Raw genomic sequence first — 17,500 nt, 5'->3', positions numbered from 1 at the left:
TCCGACTTACTACCGGCAATGCGGACCAAGCTCTGGCACTGATCATACAGGGAGCGGACTGCCACAATCAGACAGTCCGATACCCCGTACTCTCTGAGCACTCCCCACAGGACTTCCCGAGGGACACGGTCGAATGCCTTCTCCAAGTCCACAAAACACATGTAGACTGGTTGGGCAAACTCCCATGCACCCTCAAGGACCCTGCCGAGAGTATAGAGCTGGTCCACAGTTCCACGACCAGGACGAAAACCACACTGTTCCTCCTGAATCCAAGGTTCGACTATCCGGCGTAGCCTCCTCTCCAGTACACCTGAATAGACCTTACCGGGAAGGCTGAGGAGTGTGATCCCACGATAGTTAGAACACACCCTCCGGTTCCCCTTTTTAAAGAGAGGAACCACCACCCCGGTCTGCCAATCCAGTGGTACCGCCCCCGATGTCCACGCGATGCTGCAGAGTCTTGTCAACCAAGACAGCCCCACAGCATCCAGAGCCTTAAGGAACTCCGGGCGGATCTCATCTACCCCCGGGGCCTTGCCACCGAGGAGCTTTTTAACTACCTCAGCAACCTCAGCCCCAGAAATAGGAGAGCCCACCACAGACTCCCCAGGCACTGCTTCCTCTTAGGAAGACGTGTTGGTGGGATTGAGGAGGTCTTCGAAGTATTCCCTCCACCGATCCACAACATCCGCAGTCGAGGTCAGCAGAACACCATCCTCGCCATACACGGTGTTGATAGTGCACTGCTTTCCCTTCCTGAGGCGGCGGATGGTGGTCCAGAATTGCTTCGAAGCCGTCCGGAAGTCGTTTTCCATGGCCTCACCGAACTCCTCCCATGTCCGAGTTTTTGCCTCTGCGACCGCTGAAGCCGCACACCGCTTGGCCTGTCGGTACTTGTCCGCTGCCTCAGGAGTCCTATGAGCCAAAAGAACCCGATAGGACTCCTTCTTCAGCTTGACGGCATCCCTCACCGCCGGTGTCCACCAACGGGTTCTAGGATTACCGCCCCGACAAGCACCAACTACCTTGCGGCCACAGCTCCAATCAGCCGCCTCGACAATAGAGGCGCGGAACATGGTCCATTCGGACTCAATGTCCAGCACCTCCCTCGTGACATGTTCAAAGTTCTTCCGGAGGTGGGAATTGAAACTCTCTCTGACAGGAGACTCTGCCAGACGTTCCCAGCAAACCCTCACTATGCGTTTGGGCCTGCCAGGTCTGTCCGGCATCCTCCCCCACCATCGCAGCCAACTCACCACCAGGTGGTGATCGGTAGAAAGCTCCGCCCCTCTCTTCACCCGAGTGTCCAAAACATGAGGCCGCAAATCCGATGACACAACTACAAAGTCGATCATGGAACTGCGGCCTAGGGTGTCCTGGTGCCAAGTGCACATATGGACACCCTTATGTTTGAACATGGTGTTCGTTATGGACAATCCGTGACGGGCACAAAAGTCCAATAACATAACACCGCTCGGGTTCAGATCCGGGCAGCCATTCTTACCAATCACGCCTCTCCAGGTTTCACTGTCGTTGCCAACATGAGCATTGAAGTCCCCCAGTAGCACGAGGGAATCACCCGGGGGAGCACTCTCAAGTACTCTCTCGAGTGAATCCAAAAAGGGTGGGTACTCTGAGCTGCGGTTTGGCGCGTAAGCGCAAACCACAGTCAGGACCCGTTCCCCCACCCGAAGGCGGAGGGAAGCTACCCTCTCGTCCACCGGGTTGAACTCCAACGTACAGGCTCTGAGCCGGGGGGAAACAAGAATTGCCACCCCAGCCCGTCGCCTCTCACTGCCGGCAACGCCAGAGTGGAAGAGAGTCCAGCCCCTCTCAAGAGAAGTGGTTCCAGAGCCCTTGCTGTGCGTCGAAGTGAGTCCGACTATATCTAGCCGGAACTTCTCCACCTCGCGCACTAGCTCAGGCTCCTTCCCCCCCAGCGAGGTGACGTTCCACGTCCCAAGAGCTAGCTTCTGTAGCCGAGGATCGGACCTCCAAGTGCCCTGCCCTCGGCTGCCGCCCAGCTCACATCGCACCCGACCTCTATGACCCCTACTATGGGTGGTGAGCCCATTGGAGGGGGGACCCACGTTGCCTCTTCGGGCTGTGCCCGGCCGGGCCCCATGGGGACAGGCCCGGCCACCAGGCGCTCGCCATCGTGCCCCACCTCCGGGCCTGGCTCCAGAGGGGGGCCCCGGTGACCCGCGTCCGGGCAAGGGAAATCTGGGTTCCTTGCTTGTTTTCTTCATAGAGGTCTTCGATATATATATATATATATATATGGATATATATTTATGGATGTATATATACTGTATTTATGTGTATGTATTTATATAAATGTATATATATATGATTGATAAACTGTGATATATGTATATATGAATATATATATATATATACATATATACAGTATGTATGTATGTACATATACGTATGAATATATGTACATACATATGCATATAGATAATGTATGTATACATGTACAGAAATATATATGTATATACATATATATATGTATATATATATATATATATCTATATATATATGTTTATATGTATATATATGTATATATATATGTATATATATATATATATATATATATATATATATATATATATGTTTATATGTATATATATGTATATATATATGTATATATATATATATATATATATATATATATATATATATATAAATAAATCTCCATCCATCCATTTTCTACCGCTTATTCCCTTCGGGGTGGCGGGGGGCGCTGGAGCATATCTCAGCTACAATCGGGGGGAAGGCGGCGTACACCCTGGACAAGTCGCCACCTCATCGCAGGGCCAACAAAGATAGACAGACAACATTCACACTAATATATATATATATATATATATATATATATATATATATATATATATATATATAATATATACATATGTATGTGTGTTAGTTATAAATAAAAAAATATATAGAAAATCATATGTACAATGTTGATGGTTAAGTTGTTTACATTTTTAAAGTTTATTTTTTCAAATATCCTTTATAACCAAACTATATAGGATCAAATGGACGGTCAAAGTGGACATGATGAAATATACAAATACATCTTTCTATATTTAAGTGAAATGTGTCATTGAGTGACTAAAACTTTAAATAAATAAATACATGTTTTATTACATGCGTCATGTAAAATTATACTTATTAAAGTAATTATTTTTCATCCATTCATTTTCCATACAGCTTATCTTATTTATTTATTACATGAACTTTCATGAATTAATTTAATCAGTCAAACTCGTTATAGTAATCAAAGTGGGCAGGCAGCCCCCCGAATTAGGGCGTGACCTATTTAGATGAATCTAATAACATTTGCATCACAATGCTTCAACACATATCCATCATGGCCAGATATAAACAGGCATTACATCATTTGCTGTGCTAGTTTTTTCCTTTTAGTAATCTTATTTTGTTGAATTCCTTGGACTCTTGCAGCCCATCCATCCATTTTCTACCGCTTATTCCCTTTTGGGGTCGCGGGGGGCGCTGGAGCCTATCTCAGCTACAATCGGGCGGAAGGCGGGGTACACCCTGGACAAGTCGCTACCTCATCGCAGGGCCAACACAGATAGACAGACAACATTCACACACTAGGGCCAATTTAGTGTTGCCAATCAACCTATCCCCAGGTGCATGTCTTTGGAGGTGGGAGGAAGCCGGAGTACCCGGAGGGAATCCACGCAGTCACGGGGAGAACATGCAAACTCCACACAGAAAGATCCCGAGCCCGGGATTGAACCCAAGACTACTCAGGACCTTCGTATTGTGAGGCAGATGCACTAACCCCTCTGCCACCGTGAAGCCGACTCTTGCAGCCATCATGCCTAATTATTTTATATTTCACCATTACCTATAAGTCCACAGTGATTGAATGATTTATATTAAATATATATATATTACATTGTAGTTTATGGTGGCCATCAGTAATGACAGAAAATAGTTACGTAAGACATTTTATGGAGGACATCACATGTACTTTAGATACAAAGAAAATTAAAAGCAAATAGAGCAAGATATTAAAATACAACAGTAAAGGTAAATATGAAGATCCATACATGACGTGTCTACATAGAACAGGAAGTGAACCCTCGTGATGTCACACAAACAGATATAATTCCATAACATGGAGAAACAAATATATTTAAACAAACATTTTGCTTTGGGGCAAGCTAAACCAGCTGAGCAGGTATTCTCCCGTGTGTTCTTATGTGTTTTAATGCGTCTGCATTATGATTTAAAGGTCTACTGAAAGCCACTACTACCGACCACGCAGTCTGATAGTTTATATATCAATGATGAAATCTTAACATTGCAACACATGCCAATACGGCCGGGTTAGCTTACTAAAGTACAATTTTAAATATCCTGCTGAAAACGTCTCGGTATGATGACGTCAGCGCGTGACGTCACGGATTGTGGAGGACATTTTGGGACAGCATGGTGGCCAGCTATTAAGTCGTCTGTTTTCATCGCAAAATTCCACAGTATTCTGGACATCTGTGTTGGTGAATCTTTTGCAATTTGTTCAATGAACAATGGGGACAGCAAAGAAGAAAGCTGTAGGTGGGAAGCGGTGTATTGCGGCCGACTGCAGCAACAACACAAACACAGCCGGTGTTTCATTGTTTACAATCCTGGAAGATGACAGTCAAGCTTTACCATTGGCCTGTGGAGAACTGGGACAACAGAGACTCTTACCAGGAGGACTTTGAGTTGGATGCGCAGACGCGGTACCGCGAGTACGCATGCAGCTGCGGCTTCCAAACATTTGATCGCTTGCCCGTACGTGCGTGCCGCTATGTGCATGTCACGTACGTAACTTTGGGGACTTTGGGGAAATATATGTACTGTATGAACTTTGGAAGGTGAACTGTACTTTGGGCTGTGGGATTGAGTGTGTTGTGCAGGTGTTTGAGTTGTATTGGCGGGTTATATGGACGGGAGGGGGGAGGTGTTTGTTATGCGGGATTAATTTGTGGCATATTAAATATAAGCCTGGTTGTGTTGTGGCTAATAGAGTATATATATGTCTTGTGTTTATTTATTGTTTTAGTCATTCCCAGCTGAATATCAGGTCCCACCCGCCTCTCACGGCATCTTCCCTATCTGAATCGCTCTCACTGCCCTCTAGTCCTTCACTCTCACTTTCCTCATCCACGAATCTTTCATCCTCGCTCAAATTAATGGGGAAATCGTCGCTTTCTCGGTCCGAATCGCTCTCGCTGCTGGTGGCCATGATTGTAAACAATGTGCGGATGTGAGGAGCTCCACAACCTGTGACGTCACGCTACTCGTCTGCTACTTCCGGTACAGGCAAGGCTTTTTTATCAGCGACCAAAAGTTGCGAACTTTATCGTCGATGTTCTCTACTAAATCCTTTCAGTAAAAATATGGCAATATCGCGAAATGATCAAGTATGACACATAGAATGGACCTGCTATCCCCGTTTAAATAAGAAAATCTCATTTCAGTAGGCCTTTAATATTTTGCTACAACCCTAACAAACGTTCTTTTGCCAGTGAAATTCATCATATGTCGATCCAAATCTTGTCTGGAAAAAAGTCTTTACCACAAACCAAACAATTAAATGTTTTGTTCTCCTGTGTGGGTCCTCAAATGTCGAGACAAATTGCTCTTTAGAGAAAAGCTTTTGCCGCAAACTGTACAACTAAACGGTTGTTCTCCTGTGTGCGTTCTTATGTGTTTAGTCAAGGTGCTATTGTTAGACAAGCTTTTACCACAAACTGAACAATTAAATATTTTTCCTCCTGTGTGTGTTCTCATGTGCTCATTTACTTGGCTCTTATTGGTAAGGATTTTACCACAAACTGAGCAATTAAATCCTTTATCTCTTGTGTGTACATTCATGTGTTCAGTCAAACTGAGCTTTCGAGTATAGCTTTTACCGCAAACTGAGCAGTTAAATGGTTTTTCTCCCGTGTGCATTCTCCTGTGTTGGGTCAGACTGCTTTTTTGAGAAAAGCTTTTACCACAAACTGAACAATTATGTGGTTTTTGTCCTGTGTGTGTTCTCATGTGTTCAGTTAAATTGTTGTTTCTATAATAGCTTTTACCGCAAACTGAGCAGTTAAATGGTTTTACTCCTGTGTGCCTTCTCCTGTGTTGGGTCAGACTGCTTTTTTGAGAAAAGCTTTTACCACAAACTGAACAATTAAATGTTTTTTCTCCTGTGTGTGTTCTCATGTGTTCAGTCAAATTGCCCTTTTGGCAAAAGCCTTTACCGCAAACTGAACAATTAAATGGTTTTTCCCCTGTGTGTGTTCTCATGTGTTGAGTCAAATTGCTCTTCCTAGTAAAACTTTTATCACAAACTGAGCACCTCAAATGTTTTTTACTGCTCTTCTTTGTAGAGCATTCAGAGTGTTTGTTGTCAGTGTGAGTCCTCATATCACCTTCACAGTCTGTATCGCTGCTTAAAGTTACTTCAACCTCATCTTCAGCCTCACTATCTGATAGTGGAGCTAATAGGTTGTCTACTTGTGGTTTCTCTTCATCATCTTCAGTCTTCACAGAGAGAATACTCAGTGGAAACTTGGTGTAATCAGCTTCCTCTCGTCCTAGAAGACACTCTCCCTCCTGAGTGATGCAGAGTTCCTCCTCTTCCTTTTTAATGTGAGGGGAATGGGAAGCCTCCTGCTTCAAAGTGGAGCTGCCCTCCTTAGGCTGAAGGGGAAGTTCTTTACAGTCAGTTTTCCTACTCATAGGTTCTTCAACCTCGTCTTTCGCCTCACTGTGTGATAGTGGAGTTAAGAGGTTGTCTAGTTGTGGTTTCTCTTCATCATCTTCAGTCTTCACAGAGACAACAATCAGTGGCAACTCTGTGAGATCAGCCTTGTCTGGTTCTAGAAGACACTCTCCCTCCTGAGTGATCCAGAGTTCCTCCTCTTCCTTTTTAATGCAGGGTGGTTGTGGAGTCTCCTGCTTCAAAGTGGAGCTCCCCCCTGACTGAATGGGAAGTTCTTCTGGATGACCAATCAGCTGCTGGACGTCTGCAGGACACAAACAACAAAAACACACTTTAGTTCAGACATGATCCATGAGATGTTTCTCCTTGAACTCGCTACACACTTTCTTCTATGTACTGTATGTGTGTGTAGTGTTTCATGGACATTCATTTAGTGCCTTGCAAGAATGATTACACAATATCACAAAAAAATACTACAAACGAGGGATGTAATTAAATGTTACCAGAAATTTCAGGAAAATGTTTTTATAAATTGAAGAATACAAAAGGTGTGTGTCGAGGCTGAAGACCAGTTGCCATTATTAGTTTTTGATTCCTTTTTGGTTAAAATATTGTAAATTCATTTGCAAAGAAGATTGTTTACCGTATTTTCCGCACTATAAGGCGCACCGGATTATTAGCCGCACCTTCTATGAATTACATATTTCATAATTTTGTCCACCAATAAGCCGCCCCGGACTATAAGCCGCGCCTACGCTGCGCTAAAGTGAATGTCAAAAAAACGCTGCGCTAAAGTGAATGTCAAAAAAACAGTCAGATAGTTCAGTCAAACTTTAATAATATATTGAAAACCAGCGTTCTAACAACTCTGTCCCAAAATGTACGCAAATGTGCAATCACAAACATAGTAAAATTCAAAATGGTGTAGAGCAATAAATAGCAACATAATGTTGCTCGAACGTTAATGTCACAACACACAAAATAAACATAGCGCTCACCTTCTGAAGTTATTCTTCATTCGTAAATCCTTCGAATTCTTCGTCTTCGGTGTCCGAATTGAAAAGTTGCGCAAGCGTGGGATCCAAAAATGGCCGGCTCCGCCTCGTCGAAGTCATCGGATTCAGTGTCGCTGTTGTTGTGCAGCAGTTCTGTGAATCCTGCCTTCCGGAAAGCTCGGACCACAGTTGTGACCGAAATATCTGCCCAGGCATTTACGATCCACTGGCAGATGTTGGCGTATGTCGACCGGCGCTATCTGCCCGTCTTAGTGAAGGTGTGTTCGCCTTCGGAGCTGTGTGAAAAAAGCCACCCGGCCTCTTCGCGTAAACTTCCCTTAACCACTCGCTCATCTTTTCTTCATCCATCCATCCCTTCGAGTTAGCTTTTATGATGACGCCGGCTGGAAAGGTCTCTTTTGGCAAGGTCTTCCTTTTGAATATCACCATGGGAGGAAGTTAGCATGGCAAGCTAGAACCACAGTGAAGGATGACTCCTCATTCCCTGTGGTGCGAATATTCACCGTACGTGCTCCCGTTCCACAGTGCAGTTCACAGGAATATCAGTTGCTGTGAAATACGGTAGTAATCCGTGTGCAGATGGAGAGATTGCGTCTTTTTATGAACCGGATCCTTGTCGGGTAGTAGGAGCCATTTTGTGGTCTTTACAGATGTAAACAGGAAATGAAACGTACGGTGATATCCGCGCGTTTTTTCTTCTTCTTCCGGGGGCGGGTGAAGCGCTTCCTGTTCTATGGGGGCGGGTGAAGCGCTTCCTGTTCTATGGGGGCGGGTGCTTTCCTTGGCGGTTGCTTGCGTAGAAGAAGAAGCGCTTCCTGTTCTACCGGGAAAAAAGATGGCGGCTGTTTACCGAAGTTGCGAGACCGAAACTTTATGAAAATGAATCGTAATAAAGCGCACCGGGTTATTAGGCGCACTGTCAGCTTTTGAGAAAAATTGTGGTTTTTAGGTGCGCCTTATAGTGCGGAAAATACGGTAAGTGGTCTAGAACTGGTGCACACTTTGTTGGATTGAATGTATTGGTGCAAGGGTACTGTGCGTTTAAAGGCCTACTGAAATGCGATTTTCTTATTTAAACGGGGATAGCAGGTCCATTCTATGTGTCATACTTGATCATTTCGCGATATTGCCATATTTTTGCTGAAAGGATTTAGTAGAGAACATCGACGATAAAGTTCGCAACTTTTGGTCGCTGATAAAAAAAAGCCTTGCCTGTACCGGAAGTAGCAGACGAGTAGCGTGACGTCACAGGTTGTGGAGCTCCTCACATTCGCACATTGTTTACAATCATGGCCACCAGCAGCGAGAGCGATTTGGACCGAGAAAGCGACGATTTCCCCATTAATTTGAGAGAGGATGAAAGATTTGTGGATGAGGAAAGTGAGAGTGAAGGACTAGAGGGCAGTGGGAGCGATTCAGATAGGGAAGATGCTGTGAGAGGCGGGTGGGACCTGATATTCAGCTGGGAATGACTAAAACAGTAAATAAACACTAGACATATATATACTCTATTAGCCACAACACAACCAGGCTTATATTTAATATGCCACAAATTAATCCCGCATAACAAACACCTCCCCCCTCCCGTCCATATAACCCGCCAATACAACTCAAACACCTACAAAACACACTCAATCCCACAGCCCAAAGTACCGTTCACCTCCCCAAAGTTCATACAGCACATGCAAAGTCCCCAAAGTTACGTACGTGACATGCACATAGCGGCACGCACGTACGGGCAAGCGATCAAATGTTTGGAAGCCGCAGCTGCATGCGTACTCACGGTACCGCGTCTGCGCATCCAACTCAAAGTCCTCCTGGTAAGAGTCTCTGTTGTCCCAGTTCTCCACAGGCCAATGGTAAAGCTTAACTGTCATCTTCCGGGAATGTAAACTATGAAACACCGGCTGTGTTATCCGGCACACCAGTCAAGGGGTGCATTCTACGGCGGGGGTGCGTTATCCGGCACAACACCTGCCGCACTACACCGCTTCCCACCTACAGCTTTCTTCTTTGCTGTCTCCGTTGTTCATTGAACAAATTGCAAAAGATTCACCAACACAGATGTCCAGAATACTGTGGAATTTTGCGATGAAAACAGACGACTTAATAGCTGGCCACCATGCTGTCCCAAAATGTCCTCTACAATCCGTGACGTCACGCGCTGATGTCATCATACTGAAACGTCTTCAGCAGGATATTCCGCGCAAAATTTTAAATTGCACTTTATAAGCTAACCCGGCCGTATTGGCATGTGTTGCAATGTTAAGATTTCATCATTGATATATAAACTATCAGACTGCGCTGTCAGTAGTAGTGGGTTTCAGTAGGCCTTTAGGAGGCGGTGACAGCTATCCTGCCACAGGTGATCATTTGAGGGGTTTTTTATTGGGTTGATGAATAAAGACAATAGAGGTAAACAAGTTTCTTAACGCACCGTGTGTCTTTACTTTTGGAATAAAAGCTAGTTCATGTCTTTTTTTGAAAATAGTGGAAGAAGTGTGAACAGCATCCGAGGACAAGAAGACACGTCGTGAAAAAAAGACACGTGGGCAAGCATCGTGGAACTCGAACAAAGACAACAGACGAGTAAAAAAAAAAAAAAAAAAGCTTTATTTACAACCTATATAGAGGGCTTTTGGATTTTTGGCTAAAATATCCCACGATGCATTGCCAGTAGCTACATTGAAAGGCCAGCGTCATTGTTCAGCGTAGCGCTAAGGTACAGGCCAAAAGTTTGGACACACCTTCTCATTCAATGCCTTTTCTTTATTTTCATGACTATTTACATTGTAGATTGTCACTGAAGGCATCAAAACTATGAATGAACACATGTGGAGTTATGTACTTAACAAAAAAAGGTGAAATAACTGAAAAAATTAATTATATTCTAGTTTCTTCAAAATAGCCACCCTTTGCTCTGATTACTGCTTTGCACACTCTTGGCATTCTCTCCATGAGCTTCAAGCAAACCTGTGAAGTGAAAACCATTTCAGGTGACTACCTTTTGAAGCTCATGGAGAGAACGCCAAGAGTGTGCAATCAGAGCAAAGGGTGGCTATTTTGAAGAAACTGGAGTATAAAACATGTTTTCAGTTATTTCACCTTTTTTGGTTAAGTACATAACTCCACATGTGTTCATTCATAGTTTTGATGTGACAATCTACAATGTAAATAGTCATGGAAATAAAGTAAACGCATTGAATGAGAAGGTGTGTCCAAACTTCTGGCCTGTACTGTACACATAATGTTTCTGAACTATTCTGTGGAAAATAACATGATTTGATGGACAAATACTGTGAGTCAATAGGCAAGAAGTCCCTTTGTCGTTGTAAGGATGCAAGGATCCGTACAAGATCGACAGATCTGAGTGGAGCAGAGACGATATGGCCAAAAAAAAATAAAAAATCAAGATTAGTTTTTTCATATCATTTGATCTCGAATAATATCACAATTTTTTGTATATCAAAGTCGGATTGTCTTGTGCTGGATCTTACAAAGTACCGTTGCATCCCTACTTTTCATGACAAACATTTCCACCATGTTTGGTGGGGGTAATATATGCTAACAGCTGACAACTGTCATTTTGTTATATCTATGGTGCAACCTTACAGATAACCCATTCCATGGTCTGTAAATTCGTTTTAGGGCCACGGTTTTGCTTCTTCTTTTACGGGCCCAGCGAAGCCGGTGGCGTTTCTGGGTGTTGTTGATAAATGGCTTTGGCTTTGCATAATAGAGTTTTAACTTGCACTTACAGACGTAGCGACGGACTGTAGTTACTAACAAGTGTTTTTCTGAAGTGTTCCTGGGCCCATGTGGTGATATCCTTTACATCAACTTCGTTTCCTCTCAAAGTTATTTCGTTATTTTGGTTGTCATCACAAACATTCCGCAGTAAAAGTATCAGTGGTGTACTGAATGCTATAAGACTTCTGTTTCGAGTTAACATTTACTAAACATCACTTTCAAATGGTAAATTATTATTTGTGTTCTTCAATAAATTGTTAATCCTACTCAGTGGCCGAGTGGTTAGAGTGTCCGCCCTGAGATGGGTAGGTTCGAGTCATACCAAAGACTATAAAAATGGGAGCCATTAACTCCCTGTGTAGATTAACTACGATCAAAGTATTGGACAGGACGTCGAAAATGTGTAATAAAGTTGTACTTTATATAAGAAAAAAATGGCATACAAAACGATCCTTTGTAATGGCCATAGGGGTCCATCGAGGCGTATATATATATAATGAATATTGCCAGTCACAGTTAACTTGTGCTCAGCTGGGAAAATAAATACATATATATATATATATATATACTTATTATGTCATCCATTTACCTATTATAAACTGTTACAGGCGTATCAAATAATCATGTTAATGTTAAAAATGTAACTTATTAATATGTGGAGATATAAAAGGCATCCGGTGCTATCAGACCGTGCGGAAGCGGAAATTGACGTCATAAACCACCTAGGAGCACCTGTCAGACCCAGCGTTTTTGCTACGGAGCCACTTCATGGAAGAATCCTCATTTTCTTACCTTTTTTGTGGACTTTCCATTGTCCTGTGGAGAACCGGCACAACAGACTTTTTTTCCAGGAGGACTTTGAGTTGGATGCGCAGACGCGGTACCGTGAGTACGCAGCTGCGGCTTCCAAACATTTGACCGCTTGCCCGTACGTGCATGCCTCTATGTGCATGTCACGTACGTAACTTTGGGGAAATATATGTGTTGTATGAACTTCGGGAAAGTGCATGGTACTTTGGGCTGTGGGATTGAGTGTTTTGTGCGGGTGTGTGGTTTGTATTGGCGGGTTATATGGACGGGAGGGGGGAGGTGTTTGTAATGCGGGATTAATTTGTGGCATATTAAATACGAGCCTGATCGTCTTGTGGCTAATAGTTATACACGTCTTGTGTTTATTTACTATATTAATCATTCCCAGCTGAATATCAGGTCCCACCCGTGACTCCTTAATTGCGTAGTGGCAGAGACACCCGGAGAACTTGTTTGTTACACCTTATATCTTGTTATCTGTCATTCATTCATCACCCGTAGGCTCGTAATCCTCAATCTCAACAACCACAATGCACCTGCTCCCGGTCTTTCTAACATGCGGTTTTGCCGCAATGCATTGTGGAACATGCAGTCTTTTAGTTAACCCTTTGTTCGGCTATTGCAGGGGTCGGCAACCCGCGGCTCCGGAGCCGCATGCGGCTCTTTGACCACTCTGATGCGGCTCAGCTGCATTCTTGCCAACCCTCCCGATTTTTCCGGGAGACTTCCGGATTTCACTGCCTCTCCCAGGGCAAACATTCTCCGATTTTCACCCGGACAACAAAATTGAGGGCGTGCCGTGATGGCACTGCATTTTGCGTCCTCTACAACCTGTCGTCGCGTCCGCTTTTTCACCTAAGAAACAGCGTGCCGGCCCAGTCACATTTTGTATGCGGCGTCTGCTCACACACTAAGTGACAGCAAGGCATACTTGTTCAACAGCCATACAGATCACACTGACGGTGGCCGTATAAACAACTTTAACACTCTTACTAATATGAACCCACACCAAACAAGAATGACAAACACATTTCGGGAGAACATCCACACCGTAACACAACATAAACACAACAGAACAAATACCCAGAATCCCATGCATCCCTAACTCTTCCGGGCTACATTACACACCCTGCTACCACCAAACCCCGCCCACCTCAATCTACGCACGGGGGGTGGGGGGTGTTGTTGATGTGTGGGGGGGCATGGTTGGGGTGGCGGGCTTTGGTGGTAGCGGGGGTGTATAAAGTAGCCCGGAAGAGTTAGGGATGCATGGGATTCTGGGTATTTGTTCTGTTGTGTTACGGTGCGGATGTTCTCCCGAAATGTGTTTGTCATTCTTGTTTGGTGTGGGTTCACAGTGTGGCGCATATTAGTGAGAGTGTTAAAGTTGTTTATATCGCCACCCTCAGTGTGATCTGTATGGCTGTTAACCAAGTATGCATGGCATTCACTTATGTGTGTCTGCAGAAGCCTCATATAACATGTAACTGGGCTGGCAAGCTGTTTGTTCAAGCCGTAGAGGGCGCTAAAGGTAGTGACATCACGGCACGCCCTTATTATTGTTGTTTGGGTGAAAATCAGCATACATTCGAGAGAATAGTTTCCCTGAAATTCGGGAGTCTACCGGAAAAATCGGGAGGGTTGGCAAGTATGACGCTGTCAAGTGCCCTTCATATAAAAGTCGCGGGCCGCACTAACATTACATTTCCATATTAAGGTGCGGGCCGCGTGTCTGAGACCCTTGGTTTATACATAGCACAAAACTTTGTATGTAGTGTTATTTCATTTTAAATTTCAAAAGAGTTTTGTGGCTCCCATTGTTTTCTTTAATTTGTGGAAACAGGTCAAAATGGCTCTTTGAGTGGTAAAGGTTGCCAACCCCTGGGCTATTGAGTAGAAAACAACTCAATTCAGTGTCAGTGTTTCTCAAATAATCAATATCAAATACATGTATAAATCAATCAATTCCCTTTTAACTCTTTTTAGCTGTAAATAATAATAGATCAAATTATCAGCAATAAATCAAACATACAAATTAGGAATGATCATCACACATGAACTATATAACCCATAAGTTACAACACCCTGCTTGACACTCAGCATCAAGGAATGGAATTGGGGGTTAAATCACCAAATATGATTCCCGGGCGCGGCCTATGCTGCCGCTCACTGCTCACCTCACCTCCCAGGGGGTGATCCAGGGTGATGGGTCAAATGCAGAGAATAGTTTTGCCACACCAGTGTGTGTGTGTGTGTGTGTGTGTGTGAGACTATCATTGGTACTTTAACTTTAACTTAACTTAACATCAGTGCTTCTCACCAGTGCTTTGGGAAACGGCAAGTGGTGACCCAGATTTCTGAGTTTTCAAATCTCAAATGATGTATCTTATAATTAATAAAAGTACATCAAAGTGTAGTTTGAATTTGAGGTACTGTAAAATAATGTGTACTAGCACATAAAACAAGTAATCATTATTTCAGGAACAAAATGTTTTTATCTACAAAGTCAAAAATGACTTGAACAAAAAGTGTCCGCCGTTTTTTAGTACCGTATTTTCCGCACCATAAGGCGCCCTGGGTTAAAAGCCGCGCCTTCAATGAACGGCATATTTCAAAACTTTGTCCACCTATAAGCCGCCCGGTGTTGTAAGCCGCATCTAACTGCGCTAAAGGAATGTCAAAAAAACAGTCAGATAGGTCAGTCAAACTTTAATAATATATTAAAAACCAGCGTTCTAACAACTCTGTTCACTCCCAAAATGTACGCAAATGTGCAATCACAAACATACGTATATCAATCAATCAATCTTTATTTATATAGCCCTAAATCACAAGTGTCTCAAAGGGCTGCACAAGCCACAACGACATCCTCGGTACAAAGCCCACATACGGGCAAGGAAAAACTCACCCCAGTGATATCAACATGGACAGAGCTGCGTGAAAAAAGCCACCCGGCCTCTTCGCGTAAACTTAAACTTACCTTAACCACTCGCTCATCTTTTCTTCATCCATCCCTTCGAGTTAGCTTTTATGATGACGCCGGCTGGAAAGGTCTCTTTTGGCAAGGTCTTCCTTTTGAATATCACCATGGGTGGAAGTTTCTGGCCATTAGCATGGCAAGCTAGAACCACAGTGAAGGATGACTTTTCATTCCCTGTGGTGCGAATATTCACCGTACGTGCTCCCGTTGTATCCACAGTGCGGTTCACAGGAATATCAGTTGCTGTGAAATAGTAATCTGTGTGCGGATGGAGAGATTGCGTCTTTTCATGAACCGGATCCCTGACGCTTAGTAGGAGCCATTTTGTGCTCTTTACAGATGTAAACACACAAAGGAAATGAAACGTACGGTATATCCGCGCGCTTTTTCTTCTTCTACGCGGGCGGGTGGTTGCTTACAGTAGAAGAAGAAGCGCTTCCTGTTCTATGGGGGCGGGTGCTTACCTTGGCGGTTGCTTGCGTAGAAGAAGAAGCGCTTCCTGTTCTACCGGGAAAAAAGATGGCGGCTGTTTACCGAAGTTGCGAGATCGAAACTTTATGAAAATGAATCGTAATATTAATCCATATATAAAGCGCACCGGGTTAAAAGCCGCACTGTCAGCTTTTGAGTAAATTTGTGGTTTTTAGGTGCGGCTAATAGTGCGGAAAATACGGTACATGTTGTAATACACTGGTTTAAATGTAACTGAGATATTGGGTTTCACTATGTAAAAGCGCTTTGAGTCACTAGAGAAAAGCGCTATATAAATATAATTCACTCACTTCACTAATTTGAGGAGTTGATTCAGAGCAAACACATAAACAAAAAGTCTGATTCAAAAATATTTCGATATAAAAATGTCGATTGAATTAGGTGTGTTTAATCTCCCAGTCAGGACCAATACAGTAGTTGAGTCACAGAGACATTCTGTGCCTGCCTGCAAGTCCCCACTCAGGGCAGGATTACTGCGCACCGCAACCTGAACTCAAGCAGTCAGTGAGACTAAAGTATGTCACTGAAGTCGCCGCTCCTTTTAAATGTTGAGTTTCAACTTTAAAGGGGAACATTATCACCAGACCTATGTAAGCGTCAATATATACCTTGATGTTGCAGAAAAAAGACCATATTTTTTTTTAGCCGATTTCCGAACTCTAAATGGGTGAATTTTGGCGAATTAAATGCCTTTCTATTATTCGCTCTCGGGAAGCAATCCGCCATTTTCTCAAACACATTACAAACACCGAGTCAAATCAGCTCTGTTATTTTCCGTTTTTTCGACTGTTTTCTGTACCTTGGAGACATCATGCCTCGTCGGTGTGTTGTCGGAGGGTGTAACAACACGAACAGGGACGGATTCAAGTTGCACCAGTGGCCCAAAGATGCGAAAGTGGCAAGAAATTGGACGTTTGTTCCGCACACTTTACCGACGAAAGCTATGCTACAACAGAGATGGCAAGAATGTGTGGATATCCTGCGACACTAAAAGCAGATGCATTTCCAACGATAAAGTCAAAGAAATCTGCCGCCAGACCCCCAGGAAAAGAGCGGATGAGGGTATGTCTACAGAATATATTAATTGATGAAAACTGGGCTGTCTGCACTCTCAAAGTGCATGTTTTTGCCAAATGTATTTCATATGCTGTAAACCTAGTTCATAGTTGTTAGTTTCCTTTAATGCCAAACAAACACATACCAATCGTTGGTTAGAAGGCGATCGCCAAATTCGTCCTCGCTTTCTCCCGTGTCGCTGGCTGTCGTGTCGTTTTCGTCGGTTTCGCTTGCATACGGTTCAAACCGATATGGCTCAATAGCTTCAGTTTCTTCTTCAATTTCGTTTTCGCTACCTGCCTCCACACTACAACCATCCATTTCAATACATGCGTAATCTGTTGAATCGCTTAAGCCGCTGAAATCCGAGTCTGAATCCGAGCTAATGTCGCTATAGCTTGCTGTTCTATCCGCCATGTTTGTTTGTATTGTCATCACTATGTGACGTCACAGGAAAATGGACGGGTGTATATAACGATGGTTAAAATCAGGCACTTTGAAGCTTTTTTTAGGGATATTGCGTGATGGGTAAAATTTTGAATAAAACTTCGAAAAATAAAATAAGCCACTGGGAACTGATTTTTAATGGTTTTAACCCTTCTGAAATTGTGATAATGTTTCCCTTTAATTAAACAGGCTCTGCAGCCCTGA

At 43.6% G+C, this 17,500-nt stretch overlaps 3 protein-coding genes across 3 annotated transcripts in view; 1 reads left to right on the top strand and 2 right to left on the bottom strand.

Annotated features, from left to right (window-relative positions):
- LOC133619862 (uncharacterized) overlaps positions 1-17,500 on the bottom strand; it is a 498,075-nt gene that overhangs the window by 91,070 nt on the left and 389,505 nt on the right. The gene's annotated exons all lie outside the window — the stretch shown is intronic.
- The window catches only part of LOC133619284 (uncharacterized), a 360,072-nt gene that overhangs the window by 83,266 nt on the left and 259,306 nt on the right, over positions 1-17,500 (top strand). The gene's annotated exons all lie outside the window — the stretch shown is intronic.
- Positions 5,330-17,500, bottom strand: part of LOC133619289 (uncharacterized) — a 13,897-nt gene continuing 1,726 nt past the window's right edge. The window contains exon 2 of the mRNA XM_061980250.2: positions 5,330-7,049. Within this exon, the coding sequence (XP_061836234.1) occupies positions 5,623-7,049 (1,427 nt within the window). The 3' untranslated portion in view covers positions 5,330-5,622. The remainder of the gene's footprint in view (positions 7,050-17,500) is intronic.

This window comes from Nerophis lumbriciformis, linkage group LG20, assembly GCF_033978685.3.
Source record: "Nerophis lumbriciformis linkage group LG20, RoL_Nlum_v2.1, whole genome shotgun sequence".
Lineage (NCBI taxonomy): Eukaryota > Metazoa > Chordata > Actinopteri > Syngnathiformes > Syngnathidae > Nerophis > Nerophis lumbriciformis.
This window is presented reverse-complemented; position numbering and strand designations above follow the sequence as displayed.